At 35.3% G+C, this 16,010-nt stretch overlaps 2 protein-coding genes across 2 annotated transcripts; one reads left to right on the top strand and one right to left on the bottom strand.

Annotated features, from left to right (window-relative positions):
* Nucleotides 1-673: 673 nt before the first annotated feature.
* Nucleotides 674-11,754, top strand: LOC309477592 (uncharacterized protein). Its single transcript, XM_082140871.1, has 16 exons — nucleotides 674-820; nucleotides 1,025-1,369; nucleotides 1,447-1,791; nucleotides 3,661-3,768; nucleotides 3,921-4,007; nucleotides 4,194-4,286; nucleotides 6,149-6,220; nucleotides 6,338-6,451; nucleotides 6,792-6,926; nucleotides 7,168-7,251; nucleotides 7,496-7,594; nucleotides 7,675-7,761; nucleotides 7,871-7,966; nucleotides 9,286-9,384; nucleotides 9,772-9,800; nucleotides 10,746-11,754. Exons 1-16 carry the CDS (start codon nucleotides 769-771, stop codon nucleotides 10,899-10,901), a joined length of 2,001 nt encoding a protein of 666 aa, XP_081996997.1. The 5' UTR covers nucleotides 674-768; the 3' UTR covers nucleotides 10,902-11,754.
* Nucleotides 11,755-12,608: 854 nt separating this feature from the next.
* LOC309478097 (transmembrane protein 220-like) lies at nucleotides 12,609-15,000 on the bottom strand. Its single transcript, XM_082141560.1, has 6 exons — nucleotides 14,834-15,000; nucleotides 14,698-14,727; nucleotides 14,547-14,607; nucleotides 14,079-14,202; nucleotides 13,071-13,130; nucleotides 12,609-12,940 (listed from the first exon to the last, which is right to left on the bottom strand). Exons 1-6 carry the CDS (start codon nucleotides 14,927-14,929, stop codon nucleotides 12,808-12,810), a joined length of 504 nt encoding a protein of 167 aa, XP_081997686.1. The 5' UTR covers nucleotides 14,930-15,000; the 3' UTR covers nucleotides 12,609-12,807.
* Nucleotides 15,001-16,010: the final 1,010 nt, after the last annotated feature.

Here is a 16,010-nt window from a genome sequence, read left to right as displayed (position 1 = left end):
CACTCTCTTCTTTTCATTCACTCTGTCAAGTGGACTATATTAGTGAACTAATGTAGGGAATAGTGAATGAGGGTATAGGGTGTGATTGGGAAAACAGCCTCTGAGTGTCGATTTGGAGCACTGTTCATTTACAGTATATTCCTGTAGGCTATTTTTGTTTTCTAGGGTATATTACTGTTTTAATGGAAAATGGTATGATACTGTCTGAATTACGGCTTTTTTTACAGCAAGGGTTAACAGTGTAGGCTACTGTAATTTGAAACAAATTACGAAGCTGCTTTGAAACAATCTATATTGTAATGAAGGTGACTTGACTTGACTTGCACTTGATTTCAACTGAAAATGAGTTTGCTTTATAAGTTCAGTTTAGTAGCATTGGTTTCGGCTAAATCTAACGATATCGACTACCGGTACATTGTTTATTGGCCTGTGTTTATGCATGTTCCCAGCTAACTATAGCTACCTGCAGATATGTATGCTAACATTCTTGCTCGAGTTTCTGAAGCTAAATCTATGCCTATGCCTATGTCTTGTTTGTTTTTATCTTTATATGATCACATTTCATCACACTATTCTTTGCTTGCACTCTTCCTTCGATGTCCACTCCCTCGCAGAACAGGAAGTGAATGAACTCTTTAAAACTTTGTTTGGAGCGAAAGTGAAAGCACATATCGACCGACGTGCGGCTGCTCCTTCACACAACGTCTGTAACAATAACTTGGTTGTTCATTCACAACTTAAGTTTTTTGCGTGATTTTGTGTTTGAACATGCACTTACATAAATGCATGCTCGCGGCAGCACTATTTATGATCTGTGACGGTAAGTTTATCCATTTACGTGTACTTATTTATGCTATACACTTGTACAATTAAAACTTTTTACAAAACAGGTAGGCTACTGTATACGTTTGCCAAATACAGCATGTATCGCGGAACATAGCCTATCGAAATATGGGGACTTCATAACCATTCCTTCATCTCACTCATCTGAATGTTGTTGTTGTTTTTTTTGGGTTGTTTTTAGGGTTTTTAGTGAAAGGTCCCTCTGGTCCTCTGGTTGTTGCTATGGGATCTTCAGTGGTTTTGCCCTGTTATGTTGATGAACCCTTACCTTTGAAAGGACTGAAGATGATTTGGATACGAACAGATATCAATTCACTTGTGCATGTGTACCAAGATTATGAGAGTCGACCAGACGCCCAGTATCAGGATTATCATGACAGAGCTCATTTCTTCACTGATCAAATCAAACATGGAAACTTCTCCCTCTGTCTGGAAAACGTGAGAGCTGAAGATAAGGGTTTTTACAGATGTAAAGTTTACACTGAGCAGGAATCTGATGAAACCCTGGTGCAAATTAAAGCAGTTGGTGAGTGAAAATCTCTGGCCAACATTTTGAAATGAATTTCACTTTATTGTGTGTTTTGATATTTTATGTTCTTTCAGAGTATCTGAGTGTATCAGGATCAGATGATCCCGTATCTGCGTTTGTGGGTGAAGACGTCACTCTGAACTGCTCTGTACACTCTCACATCCCACCTGAACACATTGAACGGGTCTCATGGAGGAAGATGGATGAAGATGAAGACATCCTGGTTTTTGAAAAGAATAAAACTCTACCAGTAGATGAGCGATACAGAGACAGAGTTGAGTTCTTCACTGATGAAATCTGCAAAGGAAACTTCTCTCTCAGTCTAAAGAGTGTCAGGACCGAGGATAAAGGGGTTTACATCTGTCACATGATTGCTGGAAATTTTTCATCCAATGCGACTGTAGTACTGGAGCAACTGGGTGAGCAAATAACAGCCTACACTGATACAAATTAATCAAATTTAATTATACAAGATTTGTAACAATATAAGCTGTTATAAGTATAACGGCTGTTATAAGTTTTGTTAAAAAAAATAGGCTTTGTACAGTCTGAGAAACTGTCATGCACTGTGATTAGTTATATGCATCCAATTAGTGTCGTTAAGCTTTACACTTTTAAGAGCTGTCCAAATTTGTTCACTTTTAAAACATCACAGTGGTCATTCTGTATTAAAACAACCAACTTTTCGCCTGCTAAATTTTTTTGTTTTTGTCATGAAACTCTTAATGGCACAGGCTGATAGGTCCTTAACTCGGGGTATGTTTACATGACAATGATATAGTAAAAACAGAAAATATTTTCCTTTGTGTTTTTCGCGAACAGACGACAATGTTGTCAAAACGATCCTCGTTCACGTGGATCCACGAAGACGACTAAAACGCTGTATTATTAATGCCAGTCCAGTAGATGGCGATGTCACTTTGTAAAGAAACTACGCGCCTATAGACTGAGCACGTAACACACATGCGCGTGACGTCACTATTTTCACAAATTCACGTTTTCATCGTTTACATGGAGACAACACCGGTATCGTGTACAAAAACGTGTACTTTGAAACCCGATTTCAAAAGTTTACCTTTTCAGGCCCCCAAAACACAGTTGTCGTGAAAATAAACGGCCAAAACGCATAAAAAGTTTTCTGTTTTTCCATCAGTTGTAACAGTTTACAGCGCACTCTCAGAAATCCTCTGTAATTCACCATCTAACCCAGCAAACATGCCTGTTGTGGGCAGGTGTGGGTTTTCTGTGGGACGGTGTGGGCAAAGGCAAACCCACACTAAACCCATGTCAAGCCTACAGATGTTTTGCTCTTTTGATGCCCTTAAGTGGGCTTTTAATGTTTTTGTCTGAAGAAATACTAGCATAAATAATGAGGAAAGCCAAAATATTAAATGCATTTCATGACACATGCATAGGAAGAATACATTCTGCGATTGGTAATGTTTTACAAGATGGTCGTAAACATTACCATTTGCACATGTGACACGTTTTACATTCTGTATTATGAATTAATGAATATCTTTTTCGCACATTTGTCCATCTTGGTTAGTTAATTTATGAATATATTCTTGTCAAATTCAAAAGTTAATTGGACTAAAAGTGATTCTGAAAGAAGAGCGCCAACTGTTTCTAGTGCAACTTTCACACGCATCTCATTGACAGATAAACCGTGTGCTTTTGTTTTGGTGTTAATGTGGTGGAAAAGGCACATGAGCAGGGAGGATGGACAGAATATGCTGATGAGTGCTGTGTCCGAGTCAGATGAGCAATTTTCTGTGCCTTCAACCACCACTGGTTGACAGTATCACTTTGAGGAAGAAGAAAAATAAGTATTGCACAAGCTAACCATATTTTCACACTTGTGATAATGAGCTGATGAATTGAATCAGGTGTGTTTGATTAGGGAGACAAAGAAAACGTGCAGTGTTGGGGTTGAAGAACACTGCTATAGACCTTATGTAGCTCCGCCCCTTTTCAGCGCTGCGCTCGTTGTCTTTTGACTTCCGGGACCTGGGACCAAACCATATGGGTCATTAAAAAATGAAGAAATTTCTTTAATTGCATGCATGCAAACTTTTGGGGGGAAAAACATGAAACGTGCTTTTTCAACAATTGTTATATAATGCAACAAGGATTACTAAAGTCAGCAGATTTAACTAATAGATGTACCTAATGTGTAAAAAATGAAATAGTGAATACACCTTTCTAAAGTCACTTTTGGCTCTAAATCTCAGGTGAAACGTGTAATTATGACCCTGCAGTAATTTAGTTTTATCTCTGTTTCACAGGTTTCTCTGTTTTACACATAATTGTGTTCATTCTCTGTACCATTGCATCTGGATCTGCACTGCTGCTGTCATTTCTATGGCATACATTCCACAGATTACAAAAGACAAGTATGTTTGCACAAAAACATTTTCTTGTTTATTTGTTAGTAGGTAATTTATATGAAAGTATAACTGAATTGCACTAATATATGGTAAATAATTATTTAAATAATCAAGCATTTCTGCTGAAATTGAGTTATTGAATGTGTACTTCTCTCTAGATGCGGCCCTGTATCTTCAGATCTCTTCAGTTTTTGTACCAAACCTTATTATGTTTTTTGCCTTCTGGTTCTGGGGTGTCATTGAAGGTGAGTATTGCACTGGTAATAATTATAATACAACAGATGAGGAAGCTAGCATTAAGTCATGTCATCTTAGTTTTGTTTTAAATTGTAAATGTGGTCCGTTCATAGTTTTGTAGAACAGAGTAAAACAGAACCACGGGATGTCGTCACAATTAGATCTTCTGTTTTGTTTTTTGTTTTTTTTCTAAGGATTTCTGAGTGAGACTGTTGCGTGTTGTGCTCATTATTTTCTGAGGCCCCTTCTGCTGTTATGGGTGTCTCCACATTCAGAACATTTCCCAGGTTTGTCCATTTTAAATAATTTTTAGTTCGGCAGAGGCAATTTACACTAACCCCGCCCACCAATGTCTGATTGGCTGACAAAATTACAGATAACAGGATCAGTGCCGTCGGGAGTAAGACCGGTGTTAGCTTTTGACGTTTTTCTGAGTTTAAATCCGCCTTTTACCGAACTCATTCTTCTCCCTTTTCCCATCGTCTAACTATGGAAGCCCATTTTCGGCACATAAGGAAAAAAAATGCTCTGGTAAAAAAACAGAGTATCTATTTACAGTAAGTGCAAATGTACCACCTTGTTGGCAGAGGCTATTTACAGTAACTCACATGTTACTGATGCTGGATTGTCAACAGTAGCAATAGTGTACAGGTGAGGCGCGTGGCAGTAAGTTTTGCCGCAAATCGACCCGAGTTCGAATCCGCCTTTGCTGAACTCGCTCTACTCCCTTTTCCCATCACATATCAGATCAGAAAGGCATTTATTTTCAATTAAAAAAATAGTGTCTAACGTGTGTAAATTGTTTATCGGTAAGGGCTAGGTGTAGGTAGGGCTTTATTGTCGCATCCATTTAATAATTTTAATAAATATAATCATTTACACACTATGTTATCATTGCATAACATTTATTAGGGATGCACCGATATAAAATTATAGGCGATACCGATAACCGATAATTCTTTATGCTTGAAAGCCGGAAACCGATATATTGGCAGATAAATCAAAATCAAAAAATGTATATAATTTTTGAGAGCCTGATTACAAAAACAAAAGTCTCACTATTAAATTCCATGTCACAAACACACAATTATAATATTCTCATTATAATTGTATGTAGCCTATATGACAGACTTGCGCTGCACATGTTGCACTTTACTGTATTTTCCTTTTCAAAGTGATTCCAATTATATTTCAAGCAATTCAGATCCATCATGAAGAACAGTGCACATCGGAAGTGTCTCAGCTGAAGAAAATAATACATTATTTATCGCATTTAAATACTGTACATCGGCCAAATTTTCTTATCAGGCTGATTACGGTAACATTAAAAATGAACATATATCAGCTGATACCGATATGGTGGCCGATATATCGTGCATCACTACCATTTAATGTATAACAGAACTGAAGAGTAAATTGTACCTGCCACCATTTATAAGTATAAATAGCTTCTAACTACTATTTACACTTATTGCAAAAAATTAATAAAAATACTGCTATTAATACTGCCCCCCAAAAATTTTAATTATGATACAAGTTTTAATAATTGTCAAATGAAAGTCAATATGATGTCTTTAAAAGTCATCATTATGACATACTAAGTCATAATTATGAGATAAAAAGTCATACTTCTGAAATAAAGTCGAAACTATGACATAAATAAAAAGTATGAACTACTAATCTTAAGTTATGACATAAAAAGTCTAAATTTACTTTATTATGAGAAGTCATAATTTCGACGTTACTACGACTTTCTGTCATAATTTGGACTTAGTATGTCATTATATGTTATTAATTCATACTATTTTATAATGTACTACAATAGACGAAGGTGCAAATAGTGTCTGCCACTCTTTACACTAAGTATGAATAGCAACTAAAGACTATTTACACTCAGTGCAAAGAAAATACTGCTATTTTCATCTAGTGTAAATATCCTCTGCCTTTGAGATGCTCAAATGAGTTCATTTGATGATATTCAGAATTTCCAGAGCAGCTCTTTGTCAGTAAATGTGCAAGAGAACAGAAAATAAATGTTTCTAAAACGGTTTATTTCTATTTTCTATTTAAAGTGTTTTTCTTTGTTTGCATACATTATACATTTTGTAGTTGGTCTGAGTTGTAGTTTAAGACCTTTTCTGTTTTGCAGGCAATCGTAAAACAGCTATACACTGCATTGTTCATCTACAATATTCCCTCTTTACAAACGTTGTTTATTCAGGTAGGCAAATTTGAATATTAGACGGCACATAATATTATCATAGTGATATTAATACTCTCATTAACAAAACTCGAAACAGTTTCAATGTAAGTTCAGATCACTCTTTCTTTGTCTTAGTTCTTTTTCAGTCTTTCTGGAAAAAAAGTCTGAGTTATGAACAATCTGATCGAGTCCTGATAACAATCCTCTTTGCAATAATGATCCTGATATGCATCACGAACATCGTTTTCTGTAAGTATTTCTGTATCATATCACTTTAAATCTCAGCATTATACATCCTACATTGACCACCTGATTCTGCTTTTTTGTTTATGAATAATTATTTATGCTCACTGAGTGCAAATGGCTTAAATGCAAATCATTAATATACTTCAACACAACAGAATAAGCTGTTTTTGTAACTTATTTCAGGAGGTTACTTCATTGCTGGGTTATTCTTATTGAGGATTTTTTAATTCAACCTCAAATTATATGATTTATCCCAGTGTATTTCTCAGTACCTGATATCTTACTGTTTGTACATGATTATTTTGAATGAGATGTTATTAATCCTCCTATTCTGTTGATACAGTATCGGCTGAGCTGATAAGAAATAAAGATGGCCGCATGCGTGCTGTGTTAGACCTCGTGTCTGATATCGGCCATGATGTTCTTCCTCCATTACAACTCATCTTCCTTTTCTACGCTTTTGGAGCTGCCAGTGGAGGTGAGATGTTTTAGATGTGCCTAAACTAGCCTACTAAATGATAGCTTAATTTATACCCGTTTATTGCTATAAAATATCACAATCAGGGAAAATGAATAAAAGGTAAAAGCTGTATTTAGTTTTAATTTTCTCAAGGCTAAGCAGCTCACTACTAAAGAATACTTAAGTTAACTTTTAATTTCTAAAGCCCAGTGTCTTTAGGAACATCATGCATTTTTCTTTTCCTTTTTCTCGTTTACAGCACTTTTTGTTGTTGGAGTTTTTCCACTGTTCCTAACTTTGACCAGATATAACTGGAAAGATGCATGCGTGGAAAAACTGGAATGTAAGTATTTGATGAATCGTGTTTCAACTGCATCAATAACTGATCATAGATAAATCAGTGACAATCCATCAATGTTATGGATAGCACTGCCTTTAATGGTTTTAAATGACTTGCTGTTGAATAAGAGTAGGCTATGAGTTGTTTACTGAGCATTTGTTGTCAGGTCTGAGATGATCCGAAATCATATTATTCCGCCATTTTAAATTGTAATAAATAAACGTTCTCACATTTTCATCATTTTCAGGTTTGCGCTCGATCAGGAGAGCTACGTGGTTAAGTTTCATGATAGTGGTGAATGCAATAATGGTCTATTCGTACCTCATAGCGCTGAAAAAAGAAAAAGGTACAATAATGGCCTCAGTTACATTAAAATGTCCAACTAAAGTTGATACTGTAAAGTGTTAATGGTTTTTCCAATTGTAGATTGTGAAGGATGGGTCTGCGTAGCTGCATTTCTTCAAGTTCTCTGGGGAATTGTGGTCCTCAAACACTCATTTGGTGATGACCTGGGTACAGTATTGATTATTTTAATAACTTCTATTTGTTGTACTATATATTACATTTTTTAAAAATGGCTGCAACCTTTTTTATTTCATATTTATTTATTTCTGCCTCACAGATCTTCCTTTTAGACACATTGTGCACCTTATCGGATCAGTGGTTGTTGTTCTAGTGAACTCGTTTGCTTTGATGACCGAGCTGATCATGAAAATGGGTGAGTTTTCGTAGCCAGTTGACATCTTACTGGAAACTGAAAGGAAGACTTTTCCCCAGCAAAACTATAAAGTGAATCAAAGTTCAGTCTGCAATAACAGAAGGCAATATTTACGGCTGCATCTTTTGAATGTGTGTTATACCATCTCCATATTTTATAAGACTTACATCACAGCATGTTAATGTGATTTTTTTCACACTTAATTTTTTTCAGGGGCGCTTCTCTAGAATTTGTGAAATATTAAAGGAAGTGCACAGATATGACAGAACAAGCATATTTTACAAACAGAGAAGTTTGTGTGGTTTGGCCTCGATATACTCACTGCAAAGTTCTTTTTCGTTCTTCGATTTGGGGTAACGAAGTTCGAAATACGTGAGCAGCGATATACTGTTATCCAACGCCGGCACTTCTGATAACGATGTTTAGATGAATAAATGTGCACTTTCCTCTCAATAACAAAATAAACACAACAAAAATGATAGTAGTGAGAAAACGGCAGTTAAGAAAGCATCTGATCTGATCATAGAGATGTTTGCACCAGATCTACAATTCAGCACTCCAGTAAAGTCATGTCATGTTTATTTATATAGCACTTTATACAATAGATTGCTTTAAAACAAGCAGCTTTACAGTATTAAACATGAAAAAATAGTGTAAAATTGGAATTACAACTTCATTTTCTACTATTAAGAAGCTCTCCAGTGTGTCCATGTTTTCATTCGCAGATGTCTGACCTTGACGGACTCGGAAAATATTTTCACGTGAAAGAAGACCTTAGAGCCAAACCCACCTATTACATTTGTTTGAAGGGAGTTTGAAGGTGTTCACCAGCCGGAGCAAACTTTTCTAGAAAGTTCGCTTTGGCAAGCCGTTTTCGAACTCTTTGAACGAACACAAAACGAACTTAATTTCGGCCTGATTTTGTTCGAAATGACGCCTCATCAGTTCGTTCTTCAATTTTGCTTGAAGTATATCGGGGCCTTTACACATCAAAGAAGGTGGGGCCTCAGAGCCACGCCCACCTATTAAATCATCACCAAGGACCAATGGTAGTTTGAATGCGTTTACTAGCCAAGGGTGCGTTTTCCAAAAGCATTGTTGGCCAACTATGATTGCAATTTCCATTGAACCCTATTGGTAACGACAGAACTTGCGACCATATTTGACATTGGGAAAAGAGCAGGCAGCTGTTTCGAACCCCCCAAACAAACACAAAACAAACTTAGTTTGGCCTGATTTGGTTCGAAGTGACGCCTCACCAGTTCGGGGCCTTTAGAGTGATCAAACTTTATATTTACTGTGGCCTTTTAATTCGACAGTTAATGGTGAGCGTGTGATGGGGGATCTGAGGAAAGTTGTCTTTTCCTCTGAATGCGTCTTTGCCACATTTGTGCTGCTGTTAATCATTCTCGAACCTTGTGAGTATAAACTATTTATCTATATAAACCACTAGTGTAAATAACAGAAATCTAACCGGCTGATCTTTTAGTTTGTGTTTCTTGATTTGCTGTAAATCAGGTGTTTTAAAGACACTGGGTCTGTTTAATTGATTTTTGCTGTACAACCAATAGAAATTTGAGAAACCTGTTTGAAAACAGACAGTCATTATGGTTTGTAACACTGGTGAAGCAAAAATAGCCGCCTACTTCAAAAAGGAGTAATTTTTGAAGGTGTAGGTGAATTATTAGTGCTAATCCACGAATCAGCAATTATATACAGTCTGATGGGTGTATAATAGTAGAGCTTTAGTTGAGAATGATTAATTTCACTCTGATCCACTAAATATATTTTCCTCCTTTTTTCAGTCATTAAAAAATTTCAGCAGCGTTTTCAGGTTAGTAACACACACACACACACACACACACACACACACACACACACACACACACACACACACACACACACACACACATTTTATATATATATATATATATATATATATATATATATATATATATATATATATATATATATATATATATATATATATTTATTTATATAAAGTTTCATATAATATTATTATATAATAGTTTCTAAGTAACAGATAACCAACGGACTAAATTAGTTTCAGTATTTATTCTGCCAAAAAATGATTTTCATCCTCAGTATTTTTGTCCTGTTTTCCTTTACAAATATCTAAACATTCTTAAATCAAGATACATTCACTGGAGAAGCAAATTTACTCTTGTTTTCTGAAAATGTGATCAAAAATGAATTGAGTTTAAGCTTAAACAAGGAAAATGATCTGCCAGTGGGGTCAGAAAAATAAACTTAATTCAAAGGGTAAAACAAGATTATTTTTCGGACCCCGTTGAGGGATATTTTTTCTTTTAAGTAAAGTCACTTAATTTTGATAATTTTTCAGAAAACAGCACTTATGTGCTTTTCTTTCTCAAGTAAATGTATCTTTATTTAAGGATGTTTAGATATTTGTACTGGAAAATAAGACAAAAATACTGAGGAAGAAATCAATTTAATTTAATTCACAGATGGTCTGTAAATTATTATCATTTGTGTCAGACTGACTTCTGACTTGATTCTGATTTCTGGAAAAGCCCAGAAAGCTGTTGGAAACGGTGTTTCAGCCTCACACGTTTTTGTTACCTTTTTAGCTTTATTTTAAGAAACTGGTTTCTGGGATGGCAGATTTAAAGCATCACAATAAAGTGTTTGTAATTTCATCTATAAGCAAACAACTTTCTTTTAAATAAAGTTCATATACTATAGCAGAAAGGTGTCATGTGGATATTGTTTAACTCGTGTCTCCTCCTGAACACAGAATGAGGCCGTGTCTGATGAAACGCCACACACCCCATCAAACCAGAACCAGAATGCAGCAGAATCACTTGAGTTGAGACCGATGTTAGAGGCTCAAGAACAGGAGGAGACAGAGAGACACAGCCTGATTGTGTCCAACAATCAGTGCAATGAGTGAATCTAACAGATTTATCCACTCCTCAGACATTCAGGGGTCAAGCCAAGGGATCAGCTTTAAAATGTCTGAATGTCATTGCATTTCAAACAGATATCAAATCAAGTATTTATTGTAAAGAGATGCACAAACACAATTTACAATCCAAACACTAGACAGACAGAAGCTTTATGCTTAAAGGAATAGTTCACCCAAAAATGAAAATTCTGTCATCATTTACTCACCAAACCTGTACGAGTTATTCTTCTGTTGAACACAAAAGAAGATACTTTGAAGAATGCTGGTTAGACGGTAGCCATTGACTTTCATAATAGGACAAAAATACAATGGAAGTCAATGACTACTGTCAGCTGTCTGGTTACATAATCTTAAATTATTTTATATATTTTATATTTATACAATATTGGGTTCATACTGTACAGTGTTTTCTTGATAAGTTGCTGGAATGGACGGCATGAATATGTCTCATGGTTGGAGTTTTCCTCAAGTTGCTCTTAGTATTATCCCTTCTGCTCTTTATTTGAGTATGTTACTCATTAACCTGCAGACCACGTTTCTGAACACGGAATCGGCTTGGTTAATATGTAAATATTATGTACAGAAATCCAAGAACGTGCCATTGTTGAAGTTTACTTTCAGTAAATGCTGGACTAGAGCAAAAGTTTTGAGTTGTGATTGTGTTTATAGCACATTAAAATCAACAAGATCTCTACTGTATATATATATATATGTATAGAGAGAGAGAGAGATTTATTTTATTATTTTATAATAAATTGTATTTAAGTTTGTTGCAAATGTTAATGGTGCAAAACAATGTTTTTTTTTGTTGTCCCATGAATAAATGACTGCAACAGTTTCATTGTGTTAACTTACATTAGTTTACGGTCTCATTGTGTGTTTGTTTGGATATGTTGGTGCTTTTACACTGATGACAGAACTGATGCTGAAGATAAGTGAGATCATTTCTGTTATAAAGAGAGTATAGTTGCATATATGCATTTGGATAATGATTCATAATAAATATTTGTATTTTAATTCCCCAGTGAATGGCGAGTGTACAGTTGGTGATCTGAGAATCTTCTTTCATTTCAGTCTCCACTCATTTGCATCTAGTGAGTATAAAACTGTTTTTAGTACAATACAATATTGTCACTGAGATACTATTATAGTGTTTATGTTGAGTTAGATTTTGTTTTTATATTTTCTGTTTCATTTAAATTTTTAGCTAAAAGTGAAGATAATGTACAATTTGCTTTTGTTAAATGCCAAAAAGTATGCATGTGTATTCATGTACATAATACAAAAATAAAGACACCAAAGAAGAAAAAAAAACAACTATATTCAATTTCCAAAGCCTTGAAAAAAAATTAAATAAATGAAGAACACAAATAAATAAATACAATTGCAGTGCTACGCTAAAGACCCATTTAGGTGATGTGCTGAACCTGAGATATTTTTGTTATTGTTTTTTAATGTCTATATTGTTTGTATGAAGTTTTAGTTACTACTTCAATATTGCGTTTCCCGTAAATTAGAAATGCTGGCTTGGCAACTAGCTGAATTACATTTTTATTTTATTTTTTATTTCAGGTAATGTTTTTTCTTTTTTGCTAAAAATGCATAAACATGTTTTTAACAATCTCTAAACAGTATACGTGCATACATTTATAGATATGCATCCAGTTTGATAGCTGCTTCTGAAAACTCATGTGTGTGTCACAACCACCTTTAATATTGTGCTAAACATCTTTTGTGTTTCACAGAGAAAGAAAGTCATAGAGATTTCAGAAAAGTCATAGAGTCATCTTTCTGTTAGAATATATAATCCACAGAATAACAGAGGAATGCAGTGAAGAAAACCACACGTCTGGACAGGTTTGTGTTGTGGTTCATGTCCTGTGCTGGCTGATCAGAGAGCAGTGTTACAGTGTTCAGGCCAGTGTTTCCTCAGCTCTGTGTTCATGTAGTAATAGATCCACGTGATGAAGGGAAACACAGTGATTCCCACAGCAGTGCAGATCCTCACCGAGCCGACAGAACTCCTGCAGGACACACACATGAAGATTCACTACAGAAACCAGATCACAGATCAGTCTTATAAAGGAAAAGAACAGTGTTAAACACCATCTGTGAACATTAAAATATAAAACTTTATCAGATGGGTTACAGTACCTTCCTGAATGTCTGCACAGCAGAAGCCAGAAAACCACCAGCAGGAGTCCACAACATTCCCTAAGAGACGAGATTACACTCGTGATGAAGGTTTATTTTCGGGTGAATTATTAATTTATTTAAACACTATCATTGTTGTTCCAAACCTGTACAACTTTTATGATATTTTTAAAGAAGCTTCATGACTGTCAAGCTCCAAATTGATGATAGATAGATAGATAGATAGATAGATAGATAGATAGATAGATAGATAGATAGATAGATAGATAGATAGATAGATAGATAGATCCTTCGCTCTGCTGATTCCAGCGTTTAAGAGTTCAAAAGTAATATAGTCATTAATATCAGCACAAAACATGTGCGGTGGGAGCTTCGTGGAGTGGGACGGATAATGATTCTCTGTTTGGTAGTGAAAGGAAAGACAACCAAGACATTCTGGACAAGGCCAAGGTTTGGGAAGGTCCTTCTCTATTCCAGCATATACTGTGCTCCAGTGCACAAAGCAAGACCCATAAAGACATGGATGGATGAGTTTGGTGTGGAAGAACTTGACTGGCCCGGACCTCTACCTCATCCAATAGCTTTGGGATGAATTGGGACGGAGACTGTGAGCCAGACGTCCAATATCAGTGCCTGACCTCACAAATGCTCTAATGGATGAATGAGCAAAAATTCCCTCAAAAACACTCCAAAATCTTGAGGAAAACTTTCCCAGTTGCTCCATTTTAATGTGTATCTATAATGCAATGTCATTAGAGTCGCTGTTGGTAAATACTAAAATACTTTTAGTCCATATAGTGTAGATAGATAGGCAGAAAAACACCATAAAGTTATATTCATAAATCCACGTTCATTCATACTTTTATGTTCCGCAGCAGAAGAAAGAAACGCATACAAGTTTTTAATGACATGAGGGTGAGCAAATGATGAAAGAGTGAACATGAAATTAACTTTAACTTCAAGACCAACACAAATGAAGTGAAAAATGAAATCCTTTTCTGTTGTTACCTTCCTTCTTCTTGCTGGAAAATGTCTGTAATTCCCTCCTTACAAAGTTTCCAGCCCAGAATGAGTCCAAACATAGAGGCTATCAGCACATGCAGATCAGCGATTCTCCTCCATAATAATGACTCTGGAAAAGCACACAACGGAAGGAGAATCTTCAACACTTTCAGCCCCTTAAATGATGTTTTCATTTACCGAAAATCTCACATTCAACCTGTTATTGTATATATTCACATGAATATTTTCCGGAAGTTTGCGCACGTGACACCATATTACACTAGGTAAATTGTCAGTAAATAACCACTTAAATCTTGACCGAGGAAAATCAAAAGTGTTTCTGGTGACTTGAAAGTGAGTATAAAATATTTTTTCCTAATTATTATTTTTTTGGACCAATGAAATGTATTTCTGCTTCACTGCACTAGAGGGCAGCATCGCGTCTTACTGTGATCAATGGAAAACACTGTTTACCTGTTATTTGTTGATGACAGCAAATCGAAAAGCATAATCCAGCTGGAATAGCATAACCAACCTGCAAAATCATTATGAAAAAACCCACATTAAAACATTTGTTTGTTTTATAGAAGTTTAACATGTTTCTAGGTTAAAGTGAAATTCTTACCATCCACAAAACGGCATCTGGGTCATTTATCTGACACAAACAAGAAGTTAATCTGATAATTAACTAACTGACCATCTTAATTACATTAATCAAGACTCATATTTAAAGATCATCTGCAGTTAAAACTCTTGTTTACCTGCACGTAAGTTGCCAACGAGAAAAACAGTGACATGAATAAATTACAAACTCTCCAGACGAGCTGAGAAGACGAAACACTGATCTTGTTCGTCATTGTTTATTCATTCATTCCAATGAATTTGTCTCCAAATTTCTCTGAAACTAAACACATTTGAACTTTGTATCATTTCCAGGATATGACGCGCAGCGGTGCTAGTAGAGCATTGTCGGAAATGTAGTTTTCATCACACGCGACTCGTTTAATTTCAGGACAGAGAAGATTTCAGTTTCAGTCATTCAATAAGGTCAATTTTTTTTTTATTTTTTTTTTTTTTTATGGTTTCGCATTGAACAAGTAGCCTAATCATACAGATTGCTTTTAAAAATAGATTCAACTCAAGATTTAACCAGCCTATTTCTAAAATTTATATTTGTGTAAAAAAAGAGAAAGTTTCTTTGTTATTTTTACTCATATGCCTAAATTCATAATAATTTTAAAATGTAGCTGTTCATATTCTTGGGGTTTATACTACGATGACTGTACATTTTCTACACAGAGCTGTGTAATATTTTTAAATGTCATATTTGAAAAATGAAATCTTCATTTCAATCTTGTAATGTACTTGATCACCAGCAGATGGAGACTCCAGCTCTCTTTGCCTTTTACAGCAAGAACAAAATCCACTGACATTCTGACCATTTTATTAGTGTGTAAACTCTTAAGGAACTATTTTTAGACATTGATTGTATGTTATAACAATAATATGTACTTTTGAGAAGATGAAAAGATGTAAACATTGCATTTTTTACATATGGAGTTTTGTACTAAAAATTGTGCATTGCCTTCTAATATAGGCTATAGCTACAGTTATAGTAAGCAAAAACACTGTATCACATGACATTATATGGTGAGACTCTATTACAGACAGTTAAGCGGCACTTGATTTTTCAGATTTCGATTTTTATTTCATCATATTTGCTGGATGTTTTAAAGATTTACCTGTGTAAGGTCTGATTTCAGACACCAAACCCGGTGTCACATTTCACTGTTTGCTTCAATAGAGAGTTAAGTGGGGGATTTGTGTTGTAAAGACACTAAAAAAAACACAATGGACTCCTGCGTCTGCTCACACACACACACACACACACACACACACACACACACACACACACACACACACACACACACACACACA

The sequence above is a fragment of the Leuciscus leuciscus genome, assembly GCF_965113295.1.
Source record: "Leuciscus leuciscus genome assembly, chromosome: 1".
NCBI lineage: Eukaryota > Metazoa > Chordata > Actinopteri > Cypriniformes > Leuciscidae > Leuciscus > Leuciscus leuciscus.
Note: the sequence above shows the minus strand (reverse complement) of the source record. Positions and strands in the feature narration are given on the sequence as shown.

Bases quoted from the DNA above. Each gene is read 5' to 3' on its own strand.
- LOC309478097 (XM_082141560.1), bottom strand. From the start codon at position 14,929: ATGACGAACAAGATCAGTGTTTCGTCTTCTCAGCTCGTCTGGAGAGTT. The intron at 14,203-14,546 runs GTAAACAGTGTT...GTGCTTTTCCAG, and splicing joins CTGTCATCAACAAATAACAG to AGTCATTATTATGGAGGAGA. The intron at 13,131-14,078 runs GTAACAACAGAA...CTCGTCTCTTAG, and splicing joins TTCCAGCAAGAAGAAGGAAG to GGAATGTTGTGGACTCCTGC.
- LOC309477592 (XM_082140871.1), top strand. From the start codon at position 769: ATGCACTTACATAAATGCATGCTCGCGGCAGCACTATTTATGATCTGT. The intron at 4,287-6,148 runs GTTTGTCCATTT...TCTGTTTTGCAG, and splicing joins ACATTCAGAACATTTCCCAG to GCAATCGTAAAACAGCTATA. The intron at 7,762-7,870 runs GTACAGTATTGA...TCTGCCTCACAG, and splicing joins CTCATTTGGTGATGACCTGG to ATCTTCCTTTTAGACACATT.